We start from the raw sequence: 26,376 nt of genomic DNA on the forward strand, positions 1-26,376 counted from the left end.
TCTGAAACGTTTCCTCTAAGCTGCACTTGTGCGCACTTGCTCACTGTCCAGACCTTCTCAGTGCACCAGAAAAAAACTTTTGTTTTTCATCCCGTAGACATTAAAATATAGAGAAAATATAATGAATGGTGTCTAGATATCTCAGTAGTTCTGTATTAGGCAGAACTACTTTAACATTAGGGTTTATGTGATTTTTACAATGGAAATAATAATTTAATAGAATAGAATAGAGGGCAGCACGGCGGCGCAGTGGTTAGCGCGTGTGCGGCACAGTTCTAAGGTCTCCGGAACCTCCTGTGTGGGTTCAAATCCAGCTACCGGACTTCCTGTGCGGAGTTTGTATGTTCTCCCCGTGCTTGCCTGGGTTTCCTCCGGGCACTCCGGTTTCCTCCCACATTCCAAAGACATGCATTTTTTGGTGGATTGCCCGGTCCAAATTGTCCCTAGGTGTGAATGAGCGAGAGAGTTGTCTGTCCCTGTGTGCCCTGCGATTGGCTGGCAACCAGTTCAGGGTGTCCCCTGTCCACTGCCCAATGATTGCTGGGATGGGCTTCAGCACCCCCGCGACCCTACTGAGGATAAGTGCAGCTAATGAGATGAGAATAGAATAGAATAGAATAGAATATACCTTTATTATCATTGTTACAAAATGGGTTGAACATATTGTGACAACGAAATTGGACGTGGCACTCCAGTTGCACATTTAACTGTAAGGATAAAACAAACAATTAAAATAGATTTTTAAAAAAAGATAATTTATACAATATTTACACAAGAAAGTGTGGGCATGTAGTGGCAGAAGATACTTACATTGGGTGTTTACTTACAGGGGATCGTATTAGTGAAATTGTATACAATTTTTCATCTGCGGTAGTGTGTTTGCAGTATTAGGTAGTGTGTTTTCAGGTATTCCTCCTTAGGGCCCGGTCACACAGCCGTTTGCGTCTGTATTGCGTTTTTTTTTTGCCCGTGGTTGCCCGCGATGGAAAATGCACAAAATTGGCCAACCCGCTGTTCATCGGTGGTATGCCCGCAAAACAGACACCGGCGACTGTTCCGCTTCCTCATCGCGTCATTTCGGCGTCATTTTCTCGTGTGGACCACGGGTATAAAAGCTGCCGAGTTTTGGTAATTATGCCGAGAAATGCATCCTTGCCGAGATTTGCATCCCCTCGCTACTACAACCACTTTTACCTCGTTTTATCTAACTTTTATATCACTTTTAGGGAATTTAATGGCGAACATATAACCAAAACCACTTCGTCTTGCATTTGTTGTTCGTCTCAAAAGTGATTTATATACTGCTGGAAGTGTGAATTTCCCTACGGGGATGAATAAAGTATCTATCTATCTATCTATCTATCTATCTATCTATCTATCTATCTATCTATCTATCTATCTATCTATCTATCTATCTATCTATCTATCTATCTATCTATCTATCTAAGACGAAGTGGATTTGGTTATATGTTCGCCATTACATTCCCTAAAAGTGATATAAAAGTGAGATAAAACGAGGTAAAAGTGGTTGTAGTAGCGAGGGGATGCAAATCTCGGCATAACACCGGGCTGTAGAAATCATAACCGCTCAAGACACAGTCCCGTGAAGATCAAGATTTCAAGCTATGGCATCGAAGAAGCCAATATGTTATTATTGTAATAGTTTTTCATTTTTATTTTATTATTTTGTTATGAAATGAAAATAAATGTCAAGAGATAAAAATGGATTAAGACGAGGTCACTACGGTGACGGGGATCCATGTTCACCCCTCGACGTCTCGAGCACAACTGACGTGTGCTCGGCAAATCGCGCTGTATATACGCGGAGAAAGGCGCTTGACCGTCACACGCTTAACACGCTAATTTCACGTAATAACACCGCGATACAGGCGCAGAACATGCTATGACCGTGCTCCACCCACGATTACCCGCTGAAATTTCGTGTCCTACCCACGTGTAACCACGCCCTGGCCGCGGCCATAGCACGTCGTTCCGCGTCATTTCCGCGTCATTACCTCGTGTGTACCACGTGTGCCGCCCGCGGCCAACCGCGTTTGAATTTCCGACCGCGTGTAAAGCACTGCTGTATCTCGTCTATATGGCGATCTCAAAGCGTCCAACAGCGTCTGCTTCACGGGCAGAAATTTCTGGCCGTGATTCAGCTTCGATACGCCCGTGAAAGGCTGTGTGACCGGGCCCTAAAGTTTTGAGCAGCGCAAAACTTTTTCGCGCTGCCAACCGCGTGTGAATTTCCGACCGCGTGTAAAGCACTGCTGTATCTCGTCTGTATGGCGATCTCAAAGCGTCCAACAGCGTCCGCTTCACAGGCAGAAATTTCTGGCCGTGATTCAGCCTCGATACAGACACAAACGGCTATGTGACCGGGCCCTTAAGAGCATTTGTGGAGAGTATTCAGTTTTTTGTGCAGTGTGCTTAGGGTGGTGATAGCTCTGGGGTAGAAACTATTTCTGAGTCTGTTTGTTTTTGTTTTGTGTGATCTGTAACGTCTGCCGGAGAGCAGCAGGTAAAAGAGGTGGTGGCTGGGGTGAGTAGAGTCATCGATGATGTTTCCTGCTCTGCTGAGGTAGCGAGAGCAGAGAATGTCCTCCAGACTGGGCAGAGAGCAACCAACGATTCTCTGGGCTGTGTTGATGAACCACTGAAGTGTTTTCCTATCTGCTGCTGTGCACCCAGCATACTATACCGTAATGCAGTATGCCAGAATGCTCTCCACTGTGGCTCTGTAGATCAGGATCTCCGGGATAATAGTATTGAAGGCTGAGCTGAAGTCCTGAAAGAGCATTCTGACGTACCTCCTCGTGTGGTCCAGTTGGCTCAGCACGGTGTAAAGTGCGGTGTTTATGGCGTCATCTGTTGAGTGCCGTTTTCCATAGTGTTTAATATAAGATAATACAGTATCAGTGTATTCCTTGAGGTCATGATGTTCAAATACCTCCCAGCAAGTCCGGTGAAAACAGTCCTGCAGCTGAGCTTGTTGCAGGCTTTGTTTTCTCCGGAGAGGAGTGTATGAAGGGGTGAGGAACAGACAGAGATGTTCGGATCCATCTATGTGGGGGAGGGGGAAACCTCTGTACGCATGTTTGATGTTATTGTACACACGGTCCACTGTTGTTTCCCCCCTGGTTGCACAATCCACGTATTGAATGAATTTGGGAAGTACAGTCCTTAAGCATGCCTGGTTCAAGTCGCCGGCGACGATAAAAGCTCCGTTGGGGTGTGCAAGCTGCTGTTTATTGATAGCAGCGAGCAGGAGATTTAGCGCTATGCTAACGTTGGCATCCGGTGGAACGAAAAGAGCAATCACAATGACCACAGTTAGCTTTCTCGGTAAACAGAAGGGTCTACAAGACAGTGCTAGAAACTCTATATCGGGTGAGCAGTGTGTGTCAATCTTTCTGCTGTTGTTGCACCACGCGTTATGCACGTAAGCGCATAGTCCCTCACCCTTGTTTTTAACGGAGTCTTCGTCTTGGTCGTGCCGGTGTAGCGTGAGTCCTGCTAGTTAGACTGCAGCATCGGGGATCCGCGGGTGAAGCCAAGACTCCGTGATTTTTTGCCGAGCCAGTGTTTATCAGGAGAAATAGGAGAGATAAAAAAACACTAAAAACAGAAAGACTAACTGGAGAGACTGAAGCCACTGCACTCGCACACGCCGCCATCTTACTGTCTAACACTTATATGAAATAAAAAAAGGATGATGTAATTGTATACACTTAGCCTGCCCTCTGTTCAGGTACCAGCTGAAGCTTTTTGCCAGAATGTGTTTGGACCGGCAATACCTCGCCATCGACGAAATCGCTAAGCAGCTGGATGTGGAACTAATCTTCCTTTGTATGATGGATGAGATGCTGCCCTTTGACCTTCGGGCGTCCTTCTGTCGCCTGATGCTGCACGCCCATGTGGACCGAGACCCGCAGGAACTGGTTACGCCTGTAAAGTTTGCCCGACTTTGGACCGAGATTCCCACTTCCATCTCTATCAAGGAGTACGTTAGTCCCAGGAATTTCCTTACCCCTCCTAAATGGCCAGTCGACAGCCAAAAAGTTGTGTTATTCAAAACTAACAACTCAACTCAACAAAAATATGTTAATTCCACAAAAACACTGTAGAAAAAATACAAAATACTAAAAAATAAAAGTATACTAATACTGTTCAAATATTATATTTTCTATACATTAGCATGCGAAGGGTCATTGCAGAGTTGTGTTGTTCACACCAGAGTTTGCCTTATTTGTAGACCAATGGTGAAACTAATCCAATCAGTTGGTTTTCTTTTGACATTCTATGTAAGAAAGCCAAATGGTTCGGGTTTGGCTGTCTAACTACATTTAATGAAATTGCGTTGTGCTTCGACCTCAGGTACGACTCCAATATGGACAGTAGAGACAACAAGAAGAACTGCTTCGCCAACACCATGGACTTCATCGAAGACTTTCTCAACAATGTACTAAACGAAGAGCTGCCCTTTCAAAATGAAGAGAAGAATAAGCTGACTTACGAGGTTTTTTTTTTTGCAACACTGCTGCCACTTACACCTCCTTTGCTTCGTTTCCTCTTTTGAATTGTTTGCTGTTCCTTACACAGGTTGTGAGCCTGGCACGGCATCTCATTTATTTTGGCTTCTACAGCTTCTTTGAGCTGCTGCGACTTACTAGAACACTTCTGGGCATAATTGACTGCGGACCCAACCCTTCAAATGGCAACATGCATATCCATGACGAAGGATCGGGTAATCTTCTGCCAAACATTGGGGCTGGTCTTTTACCATTCCTTCACTACAGTCGAAACAGGGGTCAGGAACCTATGTCTCTGTTCATGAGTCCGTATGGCTTAGGGATGAAATGCCATACATGCAAATATTTTAACACTAGAAGAATCGCATCAAGCCATTCGGCTTTCCAACATAGAATGCCCAAAAACAGCCAACTTCCTGGATTAGTTTCACCATTGATCTGCAAATGGGGCAAACTCTGGTGTGAAAATTTCAGTTTTGACCTTTTGCATGCTAATGTGAAGAAAATATTTTTGTAGTTTTCTCTTGTTGTTCTTTTGGTGGTATTTTTGCAGTATATTTGCAGTCCGATTTTTGTAGTATTTCTTTAGTATTTTTGCGGTCTGATTTTTGTTGTAATTCTGAATTATTTTTTATCTATACTTTAATTTTGTTGTATTTTGTATTATTTCAACAATGTTTCTTGTATCATCTCCATAGAGTATTTGTTGTATGATATATGTACTATTTCTGTCCTATTACTGAGGTTGTACTCTTGTAGTATTTCTCTCATAATATTTCTTTAGTGGTATTGTTGAAGTATTTCCGTTGAAGTATTTTAAAATGCTATAATAGTATCTTCGTAGTATTTCTTTAATATTTTGTATTCTTACTGTAGTTGATTTTTGTAGTATTTCTGTTGTAATATTTATGAAAGTATTCTTCAGTATTATGATATTACTGTCGTAGTATTTTTATAGTATAATAAATAGTATTGTTTCTTATCAGAATGAAGACAAGATAATAGATTACGTCCCTATTTTGAAGCACTAAATTATCTATTTACGTTTTGTGATAATCGTGTAGTTATTTGTAGTATTTCCATCAACAATCTCTTAATGCAACGATCAACCCACACCCACCACATCCCATTTGAATAACCAGCCTTGCCGTGTTTACAGAACAATGGTGACAAGATGGGCCATTGAGTTGAGGTTTTAGATAACACAGCCTTTTGAATGTCTGTGGGCCATTCTTGAGGAAAATTCTTGGGACTTCTAGTGTTAATCCCTGTAAAATTTGCCTAAAATCCCAATCCAAGTTGTACCCAAAGTAAATTGAATGCTGTTCTTTAACCATTTGAAAGTGTATAGACAGTTTGGTTCTTTTTTTAAAGGTATCACATTTTCTCCCAAACTTAAATAATTACTACATGTGCTACTTACATTAAGTAATATGAGTTGGACCACACAGAAATAGAAGGTTTTCATTCTTACCAGAATTTTTTGTTGCAATCAAATGCCTTAAAAAAAGTGTCGCATGGGCATCTTAGCTGGAAAACAGATGAGACAAAAGCTTGAAGCCTTAGGGGCCGGTCACACAGACATTTGCGGCTGAATCACGGCCAGAAATTTCTGACTTTGAGGCGGACGCTATAGGACGCATTGAGATCGCCATTCAGACGAGTTACGGCAGTGCATAAGACGAGGTCGGAAATTCGCGCGTGGGTGGCAGCGCCAAAAAATTTTGCGCTGTTCAATTCCTGAGAGCGCATGGACACAGCCTTTCACGAGTTTACCGCGGCTGGACCGCGGCCGTAAACTTCTGGCCGTGAAGCAGATGTCGTTGGGCGCTGTTGGACGTTTTGAGACCGTGTTGCGTAGGAGTCGGATTTGGGCACAACACCGGCTCGGGAGCTTTTATACCCGTGGTCCACACGAGAAAATGACGCAGAAATGACGCGATGAGGAAGCGGAACAGTCGCCGGCGTCTTTTTTCCGGCCATACCACAGACGAACGGCGGGTTGTCAAATTTTGCGCATTTTCCATCCCGGGCAACCACGGGCAAAAAAAAAACGCAAAATTTTAGCCGTGATTCAGCCGCAAATGTCTGTGTGACCGGCCCCTTACCTAGTAACTTGTCAAATTTGATCACAATCTGAAAAACTAAACATTGTATTTTTCACATTCTTCTAATAGTATGTCTAGGCGTTTCCAAAAGTGTTCACAGCCCTTAAAGAGTTTTAAATATTTGATCTCTCTTTTAAATGTAAATCCGTACTGTGCACATTTGCGTGTGAAAGGTTGTGTAAAAACGAATCACGATTGGCTTTGGCTGTCTGTTTGCCATTCTGGATGGGTAAAAAAAATCCTGGGTGTTCAAGTCTTAATCTCAAACATATTTTCTTTATTTACTGTGAATTTTTCTGGGAATCTCTTTTTCCTTTACTCCTCAGGAAAGAATGTGAAACGCAGCATCCATGGCATGGGCCAGATGATGACAACAATGGTTCTCAATAGGAAGCAGTCCTTGTTTGGTGGCCCTGTAGTCCAGGCAGGGCTTGTGCTTGATGGACATCGAATGAGCAAAGACAGCATTGACAAAATGGACCTTACAGTAATGGACACGAAGTTAAAAATTCTGGAAATATTACAGGTTCTTAGACATACATTATACTCTACATCAAGGGTCTCCAACCTTTTTCAAGCGTTGAGCTACTTTTTGCTACTTATTAGGGCAAAGGGCACCTAGTTTGATTTTTCAAACAACAACTTATGTTGTCCTACTTACTATGTTTGTAGGTTAAAAGACAGAAAAGACAGAAAGAAAGGGATAGAAAAATAAAGAATGAGAGAGCACGAGAAAGAAAGAAAGAGAGAGAGAATTAGAGTGAAAGAGAGAGAGAAAGAGATATAGAGAGAAAAATAGAAAAGAGAGAATATGAGAGAAAGACAGAGAAAATTAAGAAAGAAATAAAGACAGACAGGGTGAAAAAAGAGAGAGAGAAAAAGAGGGAGAGAGAGATGGTAGAATAGAGAAAGACAGAGAAAGGGAGAAAGAGAGAGAAAAGAAAGAGTAAAATAAAGAAAGACAGAGTGAGAAAAATAAAAAGAAAGAGAGGTAAACAAACGGAGAAAGTAATCGAGAGAAATATAGATAATAAGAGAGAGAAAGATAGGAAGATAAAAATAATAAAATAAAGAGAAAGGAAGAGGGAAAGAAAGAAAGACAATTAAAAATAAAGATAAAGACAAAGAGAAAAAGACTAAAATAGAGAAAAACAGAGAGGAAAAATAGCTAAAAATTATAGGGAGGGAGAGAAAAAAAGAAAGGAAAAAATTAAGAGAGAGAAATAGAGATTATAAGAGAAAGAGAAAAAAAGTAAGTGAAAGAAATTAGAGAGAAAAACAAAGAAAGAAAGAAAAGAAGAGAGATAAGTAGAAAGTGGGGCTAATCTGACTCAGTCAACCACACACACAAGAAAATAATTTAACTGGAAAATTACAATGACCCAGCACTGGTGAGCTATTTTCAGAAGAGGTCTGTCGGCACATCAGCTGTCCTCAGAGGGCACCCGGGTGCCTGGGGCACTAGGTTGGGGACCACTGATCTACATACATTTGTTGTTTACATTTTATTTGAAAAATATGTCCTTAACCTTATAATCTGATGTGCCTTATATGCGGACAAAACTGTATTTCATGCTAAACACCAACGGTGGCGACAGGAATCAAACCTGATCACGGCACTCTGTGCCAGGTCTTATACAGCAAACCAGTGGGTGGGAACCTTTTCTATATCACGAGCTGGTTCATTTTCTGACACTATATTCAAGAGCGGCATTAAACACGTTTGTACTTTGGCTAAAATATTACTAGTTGAAGTACCACGCCATTTTGCATTCCTACATAGAGTGCCCAAATGCATACCTGTCAACCTCCACGGCTCCATGACCGTACAAACTGTCGTATTTTCCTGTACAAAATATAAAATAATCGTACACCATATTTTTTTTCGGAATGATGCATAATGGGAAATCCCCAGGCGGCAGACGCATGTGCACAGTAGCATCTTTGTTTGCAACGAAAAAAACGGTACCCAGATAGAGGCTTCCGCGGCGAACTCGTTAGACTTGATTGATTTGCTGTTTCGTGATAGTCGGTGTTTACCGGATGGTACCCATAATTGACAAATTTGCGTTTTTCTTTGCAGATTTCCTTGTGCATTGTACATGTCTTGAAACACATGATAAACGTACTTTGTACGGCAAAAAGTACAGGTTGACAGGTATGCAAATGGGGGTAGAGCAAATTGAAGGAGATCTCTCCATTGCAAGAACTATTTTGTAAATCTGACATTTCCCCACCTAAACAACACACTCAGCCACACATTCACTCAATGCAGGGAAAAATAATAAAACGGGGGGAGAATAAAAGGGGGGGACTTGAAATAGAAATAATAATAGAGATAATAATAAAAACTGTAACAATACAGGAGACTTCCGATGGCGCCATGTGGTAGACGGCAGCAAGGAAAGTAGCTCTGGCAAAAAACACTTCAAACTAACGTAATACTTACTAGGAAAAAGACAGAAAGGGGATAATTTGCAATTCATATAAAAGAAAAACACTTCAATAAAATAAAATAAAAATCAAGAAGGGGAGACTTTTTGGAAAGGACTGTGTACCTGGAGCAAAAAGTGGAGCGCATGGAGGAGCTAAACGCTAACACAGAAGAGCAGTACGAAAGATTATGCTAACATGAACGTGTAAAAATAAAAAAAATCAGGTCGTTTACAAGTAATTTAGCACCCGGGTCTCCACAACAGGTGGTGAGCGGTTCATTGGAAAGGGGGCTGCATTCCAACACCCTGAATGTTTACCTTGAATGTTTAACATAAATATGAAGCTAACCCAGGCTAATCATACGTTCGTGTTATCATAATCTTCAGTACGAAAGATTACGCTAACATGAACGTGTAAAAATAAAAAAAAAGGATAAAGAAAAGAATTATGCATAGGATTTTTTACCTTTGTGGCGGTCAGCAGAAGGCGCAGGTGGACGGTGGGGAAAGGATTAGACACTCGCACACCTTCATATTTTGCTATTATTTATTTCTTAAATGCAATAGTTGTACGCACTGCTTTTCTTTTTTCACCTGTAGCAACTTTGCTGCTTGCACTGACTTTCTTCGGAGGCATAATTAGAGGCTAAAACACTTCGTACACCTATATTATAAGTGAAAGCAAAACGAAGCACGTCCGCACGCGATAACAGTTGGTCACGAAAAAAGCGATCAACACCCGCACGCCGCTCAGTATCGCACCCCAGCGTACGCACTCACGCATTACCGGTGTGCGAACTCTGATTTTTTGGGCCGAACAGCGAAGCAAGAATTTCTTGAAATTTTTGGTCGGACTCCGATTTGTTTGAACTGAGAGGCGTTCGAAAACCGAGGTTCCACTGTATGAGGATTTGGAGTCAAGATCAAGACGCAAATACATTGGAATACATGGCATCCTGGAGAGTGCCGAGAGGAACGATACAATCGGCTTCATAACAGGCTTCGTTAAGTCGGACATTCCGACAACAGGGCACATGGACATTCGTATTGAGAGAGCACACCGCTCACTGGTGGCCAAGCCTCAAGGTACTACGACACGGCCGTGAGCAATTATTGTCCACTTCGTTGACTACAGAGAAAAAGAATCCGTGATGAAGAAAGCAAGGAAACAGAAGACAACGTATGAAGGCAAGACCGTTTACGTCAATCAAGACTACACACCGGAAATTCAAAAGAAGAGGAAACAAGTGAGGGACGTCATCAAAAAGCTAAAGGAGAAAAATGTGAAGGCACAATCCCCAAATCCCGCCCAGCTGAAGATGTTTTTGGACTCAGGAATAAAGACATTTTTCACACTGATGGATGCAGCACCATTGCTAAAAGAAATGGGGATCGGCGTCGAAGAAGACAATACACAGAGACACTGCAGAGGATGATGGCGAAGTGTCACAGACCAGGAACGGATACGGGACCCAATTGCGCTCATTTTACTCAGTTTTTATTAAGAAGGAGAACAGGACTTGAATGCATGATCGATGGCCAATCAATAGCCGGGGCGGAGGAGCAAAGAAATAAACAGGTCCAGAAAAGAGGTCGGCAACAGGTATCAGACAGAAAACAGGGCAGATTGAGTCGGAGAGTATGGAAATATCAATAATGAATGTTTATGCACCAATTAAAGATAATGGGACATTTTTTTTAATTATTAGCTAAAGTGATAACCAATTGTGCGAAGGAAATGTTACTTATGGGGCGTGATTTTGATACTGTACAAAATGTGGACAGGTACCCATCAGTACATGGACCAAGTACAAAGAGGTCGAGAGTGTTAAATAACATAACTAAAGAAATCAGACTGATAGATCCATGGAGAGATAAGAACCCCCAAACTAAAGACTATACTTTCTATTCAAACCCTCATGACAGCAGTTCAAGGATTGATTTCTTTTACATTTCAAGACAACATATGCATACAGTAGTGGAGTGTGGTATAGAAAATATTACTATAAGTGACCATGCTCCAATTACTTTAAAATTGAGTTTGGACAATGAACCACATTTTAGGTATTGGAGGATGAATGTATCTCTCCTCTCAGATAAAAATGTAGAACAGGAAAGAAGGCAGTGTACAAAGGACTACTTTCAAATCAATGACAACGGGGAGATTTCTCCATCAATATTATGGGAGGGAGGGAAAGCTGTACAAAGAGGGAAAATAATTGCAATATCTTCTCGACTGAAACGAGCTCGATTAAATAATCAAAAAGGATTGGGGGATAAGATTGAAGAACTAAAAGCAGAACATAAAAGAATGCCAAATGAATCCAGATAGCAGGTATTGAAAACAACCAGAGGCAAATTAGATGAATTTTTAACAAATAAGGCAGAAGGGGCTTTGTGTTTTATGAATCAGAGATTTGATGAAATGGGCAATAGAGCTAGTCGGTTACTAGCCTTCCAACCTAGAAAAGCCCAAACAGATAGAATTATTTCACAAATAAAACATCCTATTTCTAAACAATGTTTAGCAAAACCCAAAGGTTTTGCAGAAGCATTTGCAGATTATTATAAAGATTTATACAAAGACTGAGAAAATGATTTGGATACTCTAACAGAAGGGGACGCATTAGAAATTATTTGCCCCATTACAAAACGGGAAATACCGGATACAATAAAAACTTTAAAATAAATAAATCACCAGGAACGGATGGATTCCCATGGGTGTTCTACCAAAGCTTTAAGGAAGAATTAACCCCAGTACTACATAAAGTATTTGACTATGCACTAACAAAAGGACCCAAATCGTGGTCAGAAGCCATCTTAACAGTCCTGCATAATGAAGGAAAAGATCCAATGCTGTGTGAAAGCTATGGACCAGTTAGTTTACTGTGTAACAATTTAAAAATTCTTACAAGCATAATGGCAAAAAGAATGTAAAAATTGATAGCGGGATTAATTGAAACAGATCAAACAGGGTTTATTCCGTAAGACAGGGTGCAAACAATATTAGGAGGATATTAAACGGTTCCGGTTCCGGTTTCCAACATGGCGGCGCGTGTTTACGTAGCGGCTGGTTGCTATCCGGCTATCCTACTATTTACCACTGTCCTCCTGCTTTCCTTTTTGGATAAATGCGTGGCCAATAAGACCTACAGCCGGGAGGAGCTCATCCGACTGGGTGGGTGTCTAAATTTCGACTTTTCGGGCACTTTCTATACCACCCACGACATCCCGAATGAGCTCCAAAGGGACTCGGGTTCGCCCTGCTTTCCCGCTCCACCGAAGAAAAAGAAAAATCGGAGACGAAGACGGCGCAGAGATAGAAAACAGAAGCGAGGATGTCGTGCAGGGAAGCGTGTGAAGTTGAAGGAGCAACGACATGAAGATCTGTCTAATCCAACCATCATTTCTTCGTCGATTCTGCGAGTCCACCGACACCTGAAGCCCAACGCACACGAACGGCTCGTGACGATCTCTACAAAGATTACAGCTAAGTTAAATGATTCAAAGCTAAAATTTGGTCTTTTGAATGTTAGATCGCTCGCTCCTAAAGCTTTACTTGTAGATAATATTATTCGCGATTATAAACTTAACTGTATCGGTCTTTGTGAAACTTGGTTACGCCCGGATGAGTATTCAGCTCTAAATTATGCTTCTCCCCCAGATTACGAGAGTAGCCATATAGCACGCACGTTGAAAAAGGGTGTCGGTGTCGCGCTCATTTCTGAAAAAAACGCTCATATTTACTCCTCGTACCTCTAATAATCACAAGTCGTTCGAGGCTCTTGTTATGAGGTCCTCTCCATTGTCAATCTATGTGATAACTATCTATCGCGCACCAGGACCATACACAACTTTCTTAGACGAATTTGCTAAACTTTTGTCTGAACTAGTAACCTATGCAGACAAAATTATAATCATGGGGGACTTTAACATTCATATGAACTCCCCACTCAGTTCACTCACTGTTGCGTTTCAGTCTATAATTGATGCTTTTGGTTTTAATCAACTGGTTGATTTGCCAACCCATAAAGATGGAAACACGCTCGACTTGGTTCTGACTCGAGGAGTTTCAACCTCAAACATGACGGTGCTATCGTGTACTACAGTTATCTCGGATCATTATTTAGTTACATTTGAGGTGCTAGCTAAATGGAGTACCAAAAAAACTGAAGGATTCACTGGACGCAATATAGGCACGGGCACAGTTTCTGAGCTCTCCGATATTCTTCCAGGAGCAGTTGCGTCCTTTCCTTCCTACATAGGCTCCATCGAACCACTCCTAAATGAATTCAACGCTACCCTGGCCAATGCCCTGGATTCAGTAGCGCCCATCCGGCATAAATCACGACCTAAAAGACGCACACCTTGGTTTAATGATGAAACTAGATCCCTTAAACGAGAATGCAGGAAATCTGAAAGAAAATGGCGTGCTACCAAGCTTGAAGTTTTCCATCAAATCTGGTGTGATAGTATAAAGCGGCCCTGGCCTCTGCAAAATCAGCCTACCTTTCGAAGGTGATTGCGTCACAAAAGAACAATCCCAAGGTCCTTTTCGACACTGTAGCATCACTCACAAGGCAACAAACTATCCCAGATAGCTCCACTCATTCTGCCCACGACATAATGGTCTTCTTTACTAAGAAGATCCAAAGCATACAGGAAGAAATTGCTAAAGACAGTATTAATTCAACACATACTAAAGCACTCAAATCTATAGATGCACGACATGGTGGCTGTCCAGGGATTTGGTCCCGTTTTAGTGAACTGTCACTCGATAATCTTAAACAGATGGTGAATACGGCCAAACCGACGACTTGCCAGTTCGACCCGCTTCCAGGTTCACTTATTAAAGGTCTCTTTGGCGTTCTTGCACCTTCAGTTCTAAATACTTTAAACATATCACTCTCCCCAGGTGTAGTTGCAGCTGCTTTTAAGTCCGCCGTCATTAAACCCACACTGAAACGACCCAACCTTGATCCAGAAAACTTAAGTAATTATAGACCTGTGTCAAACCTACCTTTCCTCTCTAAAGTACTTGAAAAAGTAGTGGCACAGCAGCTGAATGTTTTCATATCCGAGAATAACCTTTTTGAATCCATGCAATCAGGATTCAGGGCTAACCACTCTACTGAGACAGCTCTGATCAAGGTAACAAATGATCTCCTACTGGCAATGGATTCTGGCGCTTCATCACTTTTGCTGCTGCTGGACCTTAGTGCTGCATTTGACACAGTGGACCATAATATCTTGCTAGAACGGTTGGAAAAATGGATTGGTCTCTCAGGAAACATCCTATTATGGTTCAGATCCTACCTCTCAGATAGGACACACTGCGTTAAATATGGCGAATTGACATCTGAGCCATTTAGTGTTACTTGTGGTGTTCCGCAGGGTTCAGTGCTTGGCCCCCTTCTCTTCAGCATTTATATGCTTCCACTGGGTGATATTATTCGCAAGTATAATGTCAGTTACCATTGCTACGCAGATGACACTCAACTCTATCTCCTGATGGAGGAATCTGCCACACTAAACTGTGGAAATTTGGAGGCCTGCCTCACTGAGATAAAAGAGTGGATGTCACTCAATTTCCTGCGTCTCAACTCTGAAAAGACTGAAATGTTAGTTATTGGTCCATCTAAGTCCCGTGACTTGTTCTCTAAAACCGCTGTGAACATAGACAATTGCCACATCACACAGAGCGACTCACTTAAAAATTTAGGTGTCATTTTCGACCCCGATCTGTCCTTTCAAACACATGTGAAGAAAATTACTAGAACTGCTTTCTTCCATCTCCGTAACATTGCTAAAATTCGTCCTATACTTTCTCAGTCGGATGCGGAAATCATAATTCACGCGTTTGTTACCTCCCGTCTCGACTACTGTAATGCACTACTTCCGGTCTTCCGATGGCCAGACTCAAGAGTCTTCAGCTGGTACAAAATGCTGCAGCGAGGCTTTTAACAAGGACAAGAAAGTGCGATCACATCACCCCAATTTTGGCTAACCTGCATTGGCTCCCTGTTAGCCTAAGATGCGATTTTAAGGTTCTCCTACTACTATACAAAATCATACATGGACTTTCCCCCTCATATCTTTCAGATCTGATCTCCCCCTATGTCCCGGCCCGAAGCCTTCGTTCCGAGAGCGCCGGTCTCCTAGTGATCCCAAGAGCCAAGAAGTGTTCCGCTGGTTCGAGAGCGTTCTCCATCCGGGCACCGGTGTTGTGGAATGCTCTTCCCCCTAAGATCCGATCTGCAACCTCGGTGGAAATGTTTAAATCTAGGCTTAAAACTCACTTCTACTCTATAGCATACGAATAACCTAAACTTCTTATATGTAATACCTTGTGAAGCCCTTAGAGACTAATTGTGATTAAGGGCTATACAAATAAAAATGACTTGACTTGACTTGACTAAACATAATTTCGAGCACAAAATATAAAGCCCAACCCCCGATGTTATGGAGCTTGGATGCCCCAAAAACTTTTTATAGGGTGAAATGGAGCTTTTTACATCAAACACTCATAGCTTTTGGCTTCCCTCAAAATTTGTAGAGTCGGTGAAAATAATCTATAAAAATCCTAAATCTCGGTTTAGAGTCAATGGTCACTGTTCAGACTTCTTTGATCTTAAAAGAGGAGTCCGGCAGGGAGACGGTTTAAGTCCACTCTTGTTTGGAGTAAGCATAGAACCACTCGCGGAATCAATAGGACAAAATGAGCAAATAAGCGGAATATTGGATGAGGGAGGAGAAGAGCATAAAATATCCCTGTTTATAAATGACTTGTTCGTAATGTTGAAAGAGCCCTCTTTATCAATACCACCACTGTTGGAGAACCATAAAATATATGGAGAAGTAGCTGTATCAAAATTCCTTTGGCAAAATAAGAAACCTAGAATAAAATACAAAACCCTTTTAGCCTCTAAAGAAAAAGAGGGCCTATACCTACCCAATTATTATATATTATTGATGGGCGGCTCAAATTAAAGCTCTTATTTTGTGGGTTACTATAGACAAAGATACAATATGGGTGGACAAGGAGAAGCGGTCTTGTTCAAATGTGCCTGTGGAATCCTTACCATTCATATCAGTAGTGAGGTGGATTAAGTTAAAAATCCAGGATGAATGGATTATGGGAACTATTAAAACATGGTCAACAATACAAAAGAAATTAAAAATATCAAGGTCTGTGAATGTGGCTACAAAAATAGCGAAAAACTCAGACTTTAAACCTGGGGTTATCGATGTAGGATTTAAAAAATGGGCCCAAAAAGGATTGATGTTGATTTCCCAAGTGTTCGAAGGACTCCAACAAGAATTTGATCTACCTAAAATTATTTTTACAAAAATTTGCAACCAAGGCATTACCTCGAGAAACAGGATGAATGGGGCAAAATGTAAGGAGCCAACTAAAGTTGAGGAGTTATTGATATCATACTAAAAAGGACAATTAATAAAGGAGGTTATCTCAAAATTGTATTAAACTTTGCGAATGGATCTAAGTAATGATGAGATGGTGGTTAAGGAAAAATGGGAACAAGAAGCTAATTGGTGATAAAAGGCGACGAATGGGGAAAAAAGAGGGACACAAAATAACTAGCAGCCCGACATGGAGGGAGTTTGAATGGAAAGTAAAAATGCAATACTTCTATACACCCTCTATCACTTCAAAAAATAAAAATACCTCCAATCTATGTTGACGTAACTGTGAGAGTGTCGGAGATTTCACGCATATTTTCTGGAATTGCCCTGTAATATTAAATTCAGACAGAAATAAAATTAATTATTTGTTGCGAGTTGCGGTTGGACCCAATGACCTATGTATTAGGAATTAGTGACTGTTCCACATAAATATGTACTAAGGGTTATGCTTCTGGTAGCAAAGAAAATGATCACACCTTCCTGGCTAAAACCACAACCTCCTGACATGAAACAATGGAGAGAATAATTAAAGCAAATGTACATTATGGAAAAAAAAATCACTGCAAGACTTCAACTGAAACTAGATCAATTCGAATAAAGATGGAAGCTTATCACTCAATTTTCACTTGATGTCTAAACACCTCACCTTTTATTTTATCTATTTTATTAACATTTAGTTGTTGTTTCTTTTGTTATTTATGGGTATGTCAATTGTATATATTTTTTGTTTGTGTTGCTGTATGAATCAACCCTCTGTCAAAGTGTGGGAGAAATAAAAAGTTATAAAAAAAACCCATAACAATATGGATAGTGTACGTAAAGTATACATATACAAACACACAGACCATATACTATAGTGTTCATTTTACCTCTGAAAAGTGATGAAGCGGCTCTAGAGCCACGTGTTCGCCACCCCTGGTCTAGACATTTCCAAAAGCATTCACAGCTCTTAAAACTTATATTTGTGTATTTTACTTCAGCTGACTATATTGGAGGGGTCAGTAAATTCCTGGGACTTTTAGTGTTAAAATGTCTGCACATTGGTTACTTAGTGGTGATTGAATATGTTGTCATCAATAGTTTATCCTGAATGTGCGTCTTGATTACCGGCTGTCCTTCCTGCTGTCTGCCTTCAAGAAGGAGTTTGTTGATGTGTACCCGCTTGATGCCACCACCAGTTTAGAAAATTCAGGTACATGAACACTCATACAATGGTGGTTAAAAGTGTCAAGTTAACACTTGTATTTTCCTGCAGCTCTCATAAACCTGCAGTGCATTGGTGAGCAGGCTGAAGCCATGTTTGGAGTCGGGTATGTCATAGTGCAGAGGTAGTGCATGTCCTTAATGTTTTTGGAGGTTTCTCTTCTTCAACCCAAGTGACATAAAATGTTAAGCTCGGTACGGGCTTCGTACGGGTACTTGAATTTGGCCACAAAAAAGGTCTAAGAACCCTGACAACGATTTTGGTAATTGGAATCCCCATTCTTGGAGCAGAGGAATCTAAAAAATGATATAGGTTCAAAGTGAGTCTCACTTTTTATGTGTTTGTGTGACTGTAGAAAAGGAAGTGGCGTTCTGGAGGTAGACAACGAAGGCGGTCGTGTATTTCTCCGTGTCTTGATACACCTCACCATGCACGATTATCCGCCACTGGTATCTGGAGCTCTTCAGTTACTCTTCCGACACTTCAGCCAGAGGCAGGAAGTGCTGCACTCCTTTAAGCAGGTCAACATCACTGGTGCAAACTATGGATAAACCGATATGGGTTTTGCAGGGATCATACTGCTCATTATTAGTATTAAGAGGAGGCGCAAAACCGATATTTGGAGTTGAATATGAATTCAAATATAACTTCAATAGCTTTCTGTAACCTTTTACAATTATAATTTCAACACAACTAACAAGACTGGTCTGAAAACTAATTGTACAGGTGATAAAACATAGTTAAAACAAGTTAACTACACTTTTATCGCTATCTCTTAACCGGAAATATGCTTTTCTATCACTAACACGGGCATGTCGGGACAATTAAGCTGACCTGCCGCTCCCTCCTGTTTTAGTGGCCTCTTCCCCCTTTCCTTTCCAATCAGAGGGTTGGTAGCAACAGAAAGGGGGAGAGGAAGTGATAAGTAGGAGCAAGGGACTAGTGCATGACACCCAAAAATCGGCTTGTCGGGTGAAAAAAATTCTAATACTATATCCGTCAAATTCCCAAAAATCGGTCCTGCTTGGGCGGCATGATAGGTGAGTGGTTAGCACATTCGCGGCACAGTTCTGAGGTCATGGGTTCAAATCCAGCTTCCAGCCACCCTGTGCAGAGTTAGCACTTTCTCCCCGTACCATACCTGCCAAGTACTACGGTTTTGCCGTAATGAGTACGGTTTTCTTGAACCCGCTACGGTGTTACAGTTGGGTCACAAAAACTACGTTTTTTTTTAATAAGTCTTCGGTGCCGTCCATACACTTTGGATTACTTTCTAACATATCATTATGGGTTTTAACGCACAAAAACGCGTTTATCCGAGGAATCAACTCCTTGCCCTGAAGAATTCTCGCGCCGGCGTGATGAGGGGGCCCTATCGTGGATGCAGTGCCGGAGCTAAGGCTAAGTGGCTAGCGGTGTTATAAACCTTCCGTATACCATATATTTATGTATTATATTCCTTTTACTTTATTATTGTTTTATTTTCAACACAAGGATACTGCTGGAAGTGTGAATGTCCCTACGGGGATGAATAAAGTGTCTATCTATCTATCTATCTATCTATCTATCTATCTATCTATCTATCTATCCATCTACCATCATGCTTCAAATTTGCCAACATCATCCCAGTGCCAAAGAAACCCCAGATCTTATCACTCAACGATTACCGGCCCGTTGCACTGACTCCTATCATAATGAAGTGCTTTGAGAGACTGGTTAAAGAGCACATCACCTCCAGTCTCCCCTCCTCATTCGACCCCTTTCAGTTTGCCTACAGGACAAACCGCTCCACCAGGGATGCCATCTCCTCTGCGCTTCACCTGAGCCTGACACATCTAGAGGAGAAGAACACCCATGTGCGGATGCTGTTCCTGGACTTCAGTTCAGCATTCAACACCATCATCCCACAACATCTGGTAGACAAAATGAGACTCCTGGGTTTTAACACCCCCCTGCGGAACTGGCTGCTGGACTTCCTCTGTGACAGACCCCAATCAGTGCGGATAGGTCAGAACAGTTCAGATGTCATCTACCTCAGCACGGGCTCCCCCCAAGGCTGCGTCCTAAGCCCCTTGCTGTTCACCTTGATGACACACGACTGCGTCCCTAGGTCCGCCACAAACCACATCGTGAAGTATGCTGACGACACAACAGTGGTGGGCCTCATCAGGGATGACAACGACCTGGCCTACAGAGAGGAGGTGGAGCAGTTGGTGGGCTGGTGCAGGGACAACAGCCTGGTCCTGAATGTCGACCAAACTAAAGAGATCATTGTCGACTTTAGGAAAAACCAGCCCAACCATGCCCCACTTTGCATCAACAACAAGGCTGTGGAGGTTGTCAGCAGTATCAAGTTCCTAGGGGTGCACATTACAAACAAACTCACCTGGTCCGTAAACACTGCATCACTGGTTAAGAGGGCACAGCAGCGCCTGTACTTCCTGCGGAGGATGAGGAGAGCCCACCTGCCCCCACCCTCCCTCATTACATTCTACAGGGGCACCATAGAGAGTATCCTGACCAACTGTATCTCTGTGTGGTGTGGAGGCTGCAGCGCTACCGACTGGGGTAGTGTGAGGAGGGTAACGAGGACAGCAGAGAAAATAATCGGGACTACACTTCCCTCCATTCAGGACATTGGCCAGAAGCACTGCCTATCCCATGCAAAAAACATTACCGGGGACCCCTCTCACCCCCATCATGGACTGTTCACTCTGCTAGCCTCTGGGAAGAGGTACTGCAGTGTGCGGTGCAGGACCACCAGGCTCCGCAATAGTCTAGTCCCCCTGGCCATTAGACTGTTAAATGGTCAATCTAACATATAGTTAACTTAAATCTAAACGGCTGCTAATCTGACTTTTGCACTACTGGCAGTTTTTTTTATAGCTTGCCACTCCTTGCACATTGCTCTCTGCACTATTGTAATTACAGCGTTATTGTTACAGTGTTAATGTTACTGTGTACCTGACTTGTTAACCTGACTGCCCATTTTGCACATCTGGTTAGCTACTCTTCTTGCACTATCGGCACTATGGTAAAATACTACACGTAGCCAAAATACAATACAACATTATTTATATCTGTACATTCAAGGAAACTGTGGGGGTCAGATGCATCGACATTTCGTTCTGTATACACGTGTACTAGAATGACAATAAAGTAGATCTGAATCTGAATCTGAATCTATCTATCTATCTATCTATCTATCTATCTATCTATCTATCTATCTATCTATCTATCTATCTATCTATCTATCTATCTATCTATCTATCTATAAGAAGAATTTACTTTTATTGTCATTCTTTGTAACCATGCAACCAGAATGAAATGTTGATACACCTGACCCGTACAGTTAAACTGTAGTGAGCCGATACAGCCGCAGCCAAACTGGGCGGCGCCATTTTAGACCCAACTGCTGTGTTGGGAATCGTTAGGTGACCAAATCCCCCAATTCCAACCCTTACCAATGTTGTCTTCGGTACGACTCGGCCGAGGCTTGAACCAGCGACCTCCCAGTCTCGGAGCGGGCGCCCTACCATTTAGGCTATCAATCTATCTATTTAACACTTTGGGGCCCAGTTTCCACATTTTATCAACTCCTGCCTACGGTTATGTCCTGTGCCACTTGCCTTGAAACATGCTGTGGTCAGGCCTCTTCTTAACACTAGAAGTCCCATGAATTTTCTTACCCCTTCAGAATAGCCAATGAAAAGCCAAAAGGCTCAAAACACTCAAAACTTAATGTAAAATCTGGTCACCATTGTTCTGTATATGCAGCAAGGAGGGGGATGTTCAAACAGAATGTGGTGTTTATAGACGCTTAGTCAGTTGGCAAAAATTCAACAAAAAAATACTACAAATTTACGACAAAACTAATTATAAATGTAGTGTTTCAAAACAGTGACCCATTTTTTGTCTTCATCTGATAAAAAGATACTAGAGAAATACTACAACAGACCCAATTTTTTGTCTTAAATCTGATAAAAAGATACTAGAGAAATACTACAAAAAATAATACGGAATTATTACAACAGAAATACTACAGAAAATCAACTACAGTAATAGTAAAAAATATTAGAGACTACTACAAAGATACTGGTATGGAAATACTTAAAATACTACAAAAATACCACTACAGCAATACTATGCTAAAATGAATCCTGTTGCATAAATATCACAATAGAAATACTACAAATATACTACAAAAAAAGATCCTATGGAAATACCACAAAACCACTGTAGGAATACTACAAAATACTTCAAAATAAAAATACAGTAGAACTATCAAATACTGCAGAAATACTACCAGAATACCACAAAATTACAACTAGAAAAGAACTACAAAAATACGGGCCGGTCACACCCCCACCAAACATTCTTTCTCCACATTGTCCTATACTTTCTCAGTCGGATGCGGAAATCATAATTCATGCGTTTGTTACCTCCCGTCTCGACTACTGTAATGCACTACTTTCCGGTCTTCCGATGACCAGACTCAAGAGTCTTCAGCCGGTACAAAATGCTGCAGCGAGGCTTTTAACAAGGACAAAAAAGTACGATCACATCACCCCAATTTTGGCTAACCTGCATTGGCTCCCTGTTAGCCTAAGATGCGATTTTAAGGTTCTCCTACTACTATACAAAATCATACATGGACTTTCCCCCTCATATCTTTCAGATCTGATCTCCCCCTATGTCCCGGCCCGAAGCCTTCGTTCCGAGAGCGCCGGTCTCCTAGTGATCCCAAGAGCCAAGAAGTGTTCCGCTGGTTCGAGAGCGTTCTCCATCCGGGCACCGGTGTTGTGGAATGCTCTTCCCCCTGAGATCCGATCTGCAACCTCGGTGGAAATGTTTAAATCTAGGCTTAAAACTCACTTCTACTCAATAGCATACGAGTAACCTAAACTTCTTATATGTAATAACTTGTGAAGCCCTTAGAGACTAATTGTGATTAAGGGCTATACAAATAAAAATGACTTGACTTGACATTGGCATGCTAAGGGTCATTACTGACTTGTATTGTTCACACCATAGTTTACCTCATTTGCAGATCAATGATGAAACTAATCCATTCAGTTAGTTGGCTGTTCTTTGGGCATTCTATGAAGGAAAGCCAAATGGCTTGGCTTTGGTATTTCTAGTGTTAAAAAACATACTCCTGATGCCTCAGTTTTATCGAAATTTAGACCTGACTCTTATCTGCCCTCTCTTTCTGAGGTTTCAGAAAAAAAAGTTGTCTTTACTCAATTCAAGTCAAGTCACATTTATTTTATATTTTAAATTACACAATTACCTAATCTTAAACCAGCATGTGGGCAAGGAACAACTCAAAAACCTCAGTGTGAGGAAAAAAGAGAAACCTTGAGAAAGGACCACACATGTGGTAATCCCCCATCCAGGATTGACCAGGGTGAATTATAATTAGCATTACTGTACACATAATAGTAAACATAAGGTAAGATGTTCAAGATGTCCGGAAAGAGCATGACACCAACAACGCCCCCAGCCTGTAAACTAGTCCAGAAAGTTTTCTTTAAGGAAGGCCCGTTCCTTCCTTAAGGGCCCGGTCACACAGCCTTTCACGGGCGTATCGAGGCTGAATCACGGCCAGAAATTTCTGCCCGTGAAGCAGACGCTCTTGGACGCTTTTAAGATCGCGATACAGACGAGATACAGCCGTGCTTCACATGCGGTAAGAAATTCACACGCGGTTGGCCGCGCGAAAAAGTTTTGCGCTGCTCAAAACTTTAGACCACGGGTAACCGCGGGTGGCACAGCGATGCAGCCGCGGTTACCAGCGATAAGGACGCGGAACAGTCGCCGGAAGGACGCGGAACAGTCGCCGGCCAATTTTGCACATTTTCCACCGCGGGCAACCACGGGCAAAAAAAAGTCGCAAAATTTTACCCGCAATACAGACGCAAAAGGCTGTGTGACCGGGCCTTTAAAGAAAACTTTCTTCAAGAAATCATAATCTGGGTTTAAAGGTCATCACTGAGGTGCAAAATGACGTTGCTCGGTCCGTGGATGCCAAATGCTGGGTTCGTATGGGTGCTTGAAATCCTTAAAATTATTGAATTTTTATGTTGTGTTTTTAAGTTCAGTGCTTGAATTTTGGGTGAAGTGTTGCCATTACCATGTTCTATGGCAGTCTGACTTGATAGACCATACTTTTAAATGAAGAAACGGAAAAAAGTGTGATAGACCAGTCTGAAAAGTGGGTTTTTAATTGAAAGATAGACATGGTAGCGGAATTCTGCTGGTCAGGTGGTAGTGAGTTCCAGAGCTGGGGAGCAGAGCAGCTGAAATTTTATTTTAAAACAAGTTTGATTATTTATAAAAGATAGAAAAGCGAGTGTACTGTGGAGGATGACAACCATCTTCTTGACCTGAGGGGAGGAAAAGACCAAGGAACTGTTTATGGAGAGCGAGAAAGTGGCATTTTTAGAGATGGTAGATTTTGTGCCATTTACAGGGAATTCATTCTTATTGCTGTTTAATTTTAGGAGGTATCCTTTTGTGGTAATGTTGATGTTTTTATTTCCCTACCTGTGCAGGTCCAGTTGCTCATCTCGGCTCAGGATGTGGAAAACTATAAAGTGATCAAATCAGACCTAGACCGTCTGAGAACATTGGTGGAAAAATCGGAACTGTGGGTGGATAAGAAGCAAACTGGAGGTGAAGAAGGCAAGAAGGAAAAGAAGGACAAGAAAGAAAAAGGAGAGGTAGTGGAAAATCTCACACTGGCCCATATTTGCTTTCGCAGCTTGCAAATTGAACTAAAGCATGGAATGACCTAAAGCAGGGGGTCTCCAACTCAGTTCCTATAAGGACAGCTTTGGTCCCTGCGGACCTGTTTTGAAAATTCCCCACCCGAATTCCTACTTATCTCTCTTATTTTTCTTTCTTTCTTTCTTTTCTTTCTTTTCTTTCTTTCTTTCTTTCTTTCTTTCTTTCTTTCTTTCTTTCTTTCTTTCTTTCTTTCTTTCTTTCTTTCTTTCTTTCTTTCTTTCTTTCTTTCTTTCTTTCTTTCTTTCTTTCTTTCTTTCTTTCTTTCTTACACACTATTTTCTCTTTTTCTCTTTCCATCTCTCCTTTTATTTCTCTCAATGTCCTCTCTTTCTACTTCCAATAAAAAACTTGTTACATGGTTCAAGCTCCTCCTGCCTCGCCTCACCCCAGATACTAAGGACTTTTCCAAGCCTTTTTTCCATTATAAAACCCCTAGAAGAAAGTCTGGAATCACCAGTAAAATTTTTATAAGAAAATGTGTGCCTTGGCTTGAAAGGGTTAAAAACCCTGATATACTGTCACGTTACACTAGCAAATGTTATCCTATAATAAAATTTCATGTTTTTGTTGTTGTTTTTTTTAAATGGAAGGACACATTTTAAATCGACCTATTTGCTACTATGAGAGAAAACCACTCATCTGCACATGTGCGGTCCCTTCTCAAGGTTTTTTCATTTTCCTCATGTTGAGGTTTTTATGTTTTTCCTTGCTCTTATTTAGGTTTTAGATCAGCGAATGGTGTAATAATAGTCTGTGGTTTGCAATAAGCCGTGGTCTGTGCAGGGCTTTGATACTCTTTGTGATCAAGGGCTATACAAAAAAACATGACTTAATGGCCACGAAAAATCGTCAACTCTGCATCGCAACACATACACATTTAAAAATATATGTGAAACAACTGGCAAAAAATGTAAAGAAATACTAAGCTTTTTTTTATGGTTTACCGTGAATAAGCATGCATGCTAATATCAACTACGGATGTAAGCTTTTCATATAAGATCCAGCAGTTGGAACCACAATCTTGTTCTGTCAACCTCCCAATGGATTTGTTCATCAACCGTACCCCTCCAACTGCAGAATTCTGGGTAGCTACAATTAGAAAAAAAATGTTTCTTGTAAAGGTAATACGTGGAAGCTATAGCGTCAATTTCTTTTGGAAAAGGTCTCGGAGAATTCCTTTCTGACAAATTAGAGGTCGGCAGTGACTGACGTCGCTGACCAATCAGTGATCATTAGTGACCCATGTGACATTTTAGTCACTGGCAGAGGTGGTAGGAAAAACGGACGTGCTAGGGACCTAGAACCAGGTACTTCGTGGAATCGTGGAAAACCAAAAAAAGGCGAGATGAAGAAGACTGGAACCGTGCAGTTGAAAAGCACCTAAAGTAACATCATAGTAAGTAATACAAGAAAAGTTGTTAATTTAATAATTAGATATCAGACCGGGTGCCCTTTGCACTCATAACTAGCAAAAAGTAGGTAGACACTTGAAAACAGTTGGAGACCCCAGTTAAAGAGTCTCATAATTGCTAATACTCTCATCCTGATATGGGCACCAGTGAAAACTACAATGTTGAACTAATTTTCCTTGTCATATAAGCGTGTCTTGCATACTTCTGCAGGGGGCAGCAGATGATGCCACCCCCAAGAAGGAGAAGGGAGACAAAAACGAGAACTATGAAAATGTCAAAATGGTAAGCATTTTCTGCTGGGTTTGGTGTTTCAATCAATGTATGTGGGCTTTTTTTCTGTGTGCAAACTTGTGTCTGTTGAAAATCAGTTCAATCAAAATTATATTTACACATTGCACTTTATTTTGCAGCAGTCGTGAATTGGTCCCCTAAGTATTGGTTTACTCTAAATCATGGGTCTCAAAC

The 26,376-nt window shown here is 41.4% G+C and overlaps 1 protein-coding gene across 1 annotated transcript in view; it reads left to right on the forward strand.

Annotated features, from left to right (window-relative positions):
• itpr3 (inositol 1,4,5-trisphosphate receptor, type 3) overlaps nucleotides 1-26,376 on the forward strand; it is a 307,422-nt gene that overhangs the window by 148,998 nt on the left and 132,048 nt on the right. The window contains exons 20-28 of the mRNA XM_088320630.1: nucleotides 3,755-4,006; nucleotides 4,381-4,522; nucleotides 4,606-4,750; nucleotides 6,970-7,169; nucleotides 17,584-17,695; nucleotides 17,759-17,813; nucleotides 18,063-18,228; nucleotides 24,265-24,432; nucleotides 26,122-26,193. Coding sequence (XP_088176756.1) covers nucleotides 3,755-4,006; nucleotides 4,381-4,522; nucleotides 4,606-4,750; nucleotides 6,970-7,169; nucleotides 17,584-17,695; nucleotides 17,759-17,813; nucleotides 18,063-18,228; nucleotides 24,265-24,432; nucleotides 26,122-26,193 — 1,312 coding nt within the window. The remainder of the gene's footprint in view (nucleotides 1-3,754; nucleotides 4,007-4,380; nucleotides 4,523-4,605; nucleotides 4,751-6,969; nucleotides 7,170-17,583; nucleotides 17,696-17,758; nucleotides 17,814-18,062; nucleotides 18,229-24,264; nucleotides 24,433-26,121; nucleotides 26,194-26,376) is intronic.

Source organism: Urocampus carinirostris, chromosome 17 (genome assembly GCF_059441175.1).
Source record: "Urocampus carinirostris isolate Australia breed hairy pipefish chromosome 17, RoL_Ucar_1.0, whole genome shotgun sequence".
In the NCBI taxonomy this organism is placed as follows: domain Eukaryota; kingdom Metazoa; phylum Chordata; class Actinopteri; order Syngnathiformes; family Syngnathidae; genus Urocampus; species Urocampus carinirostris.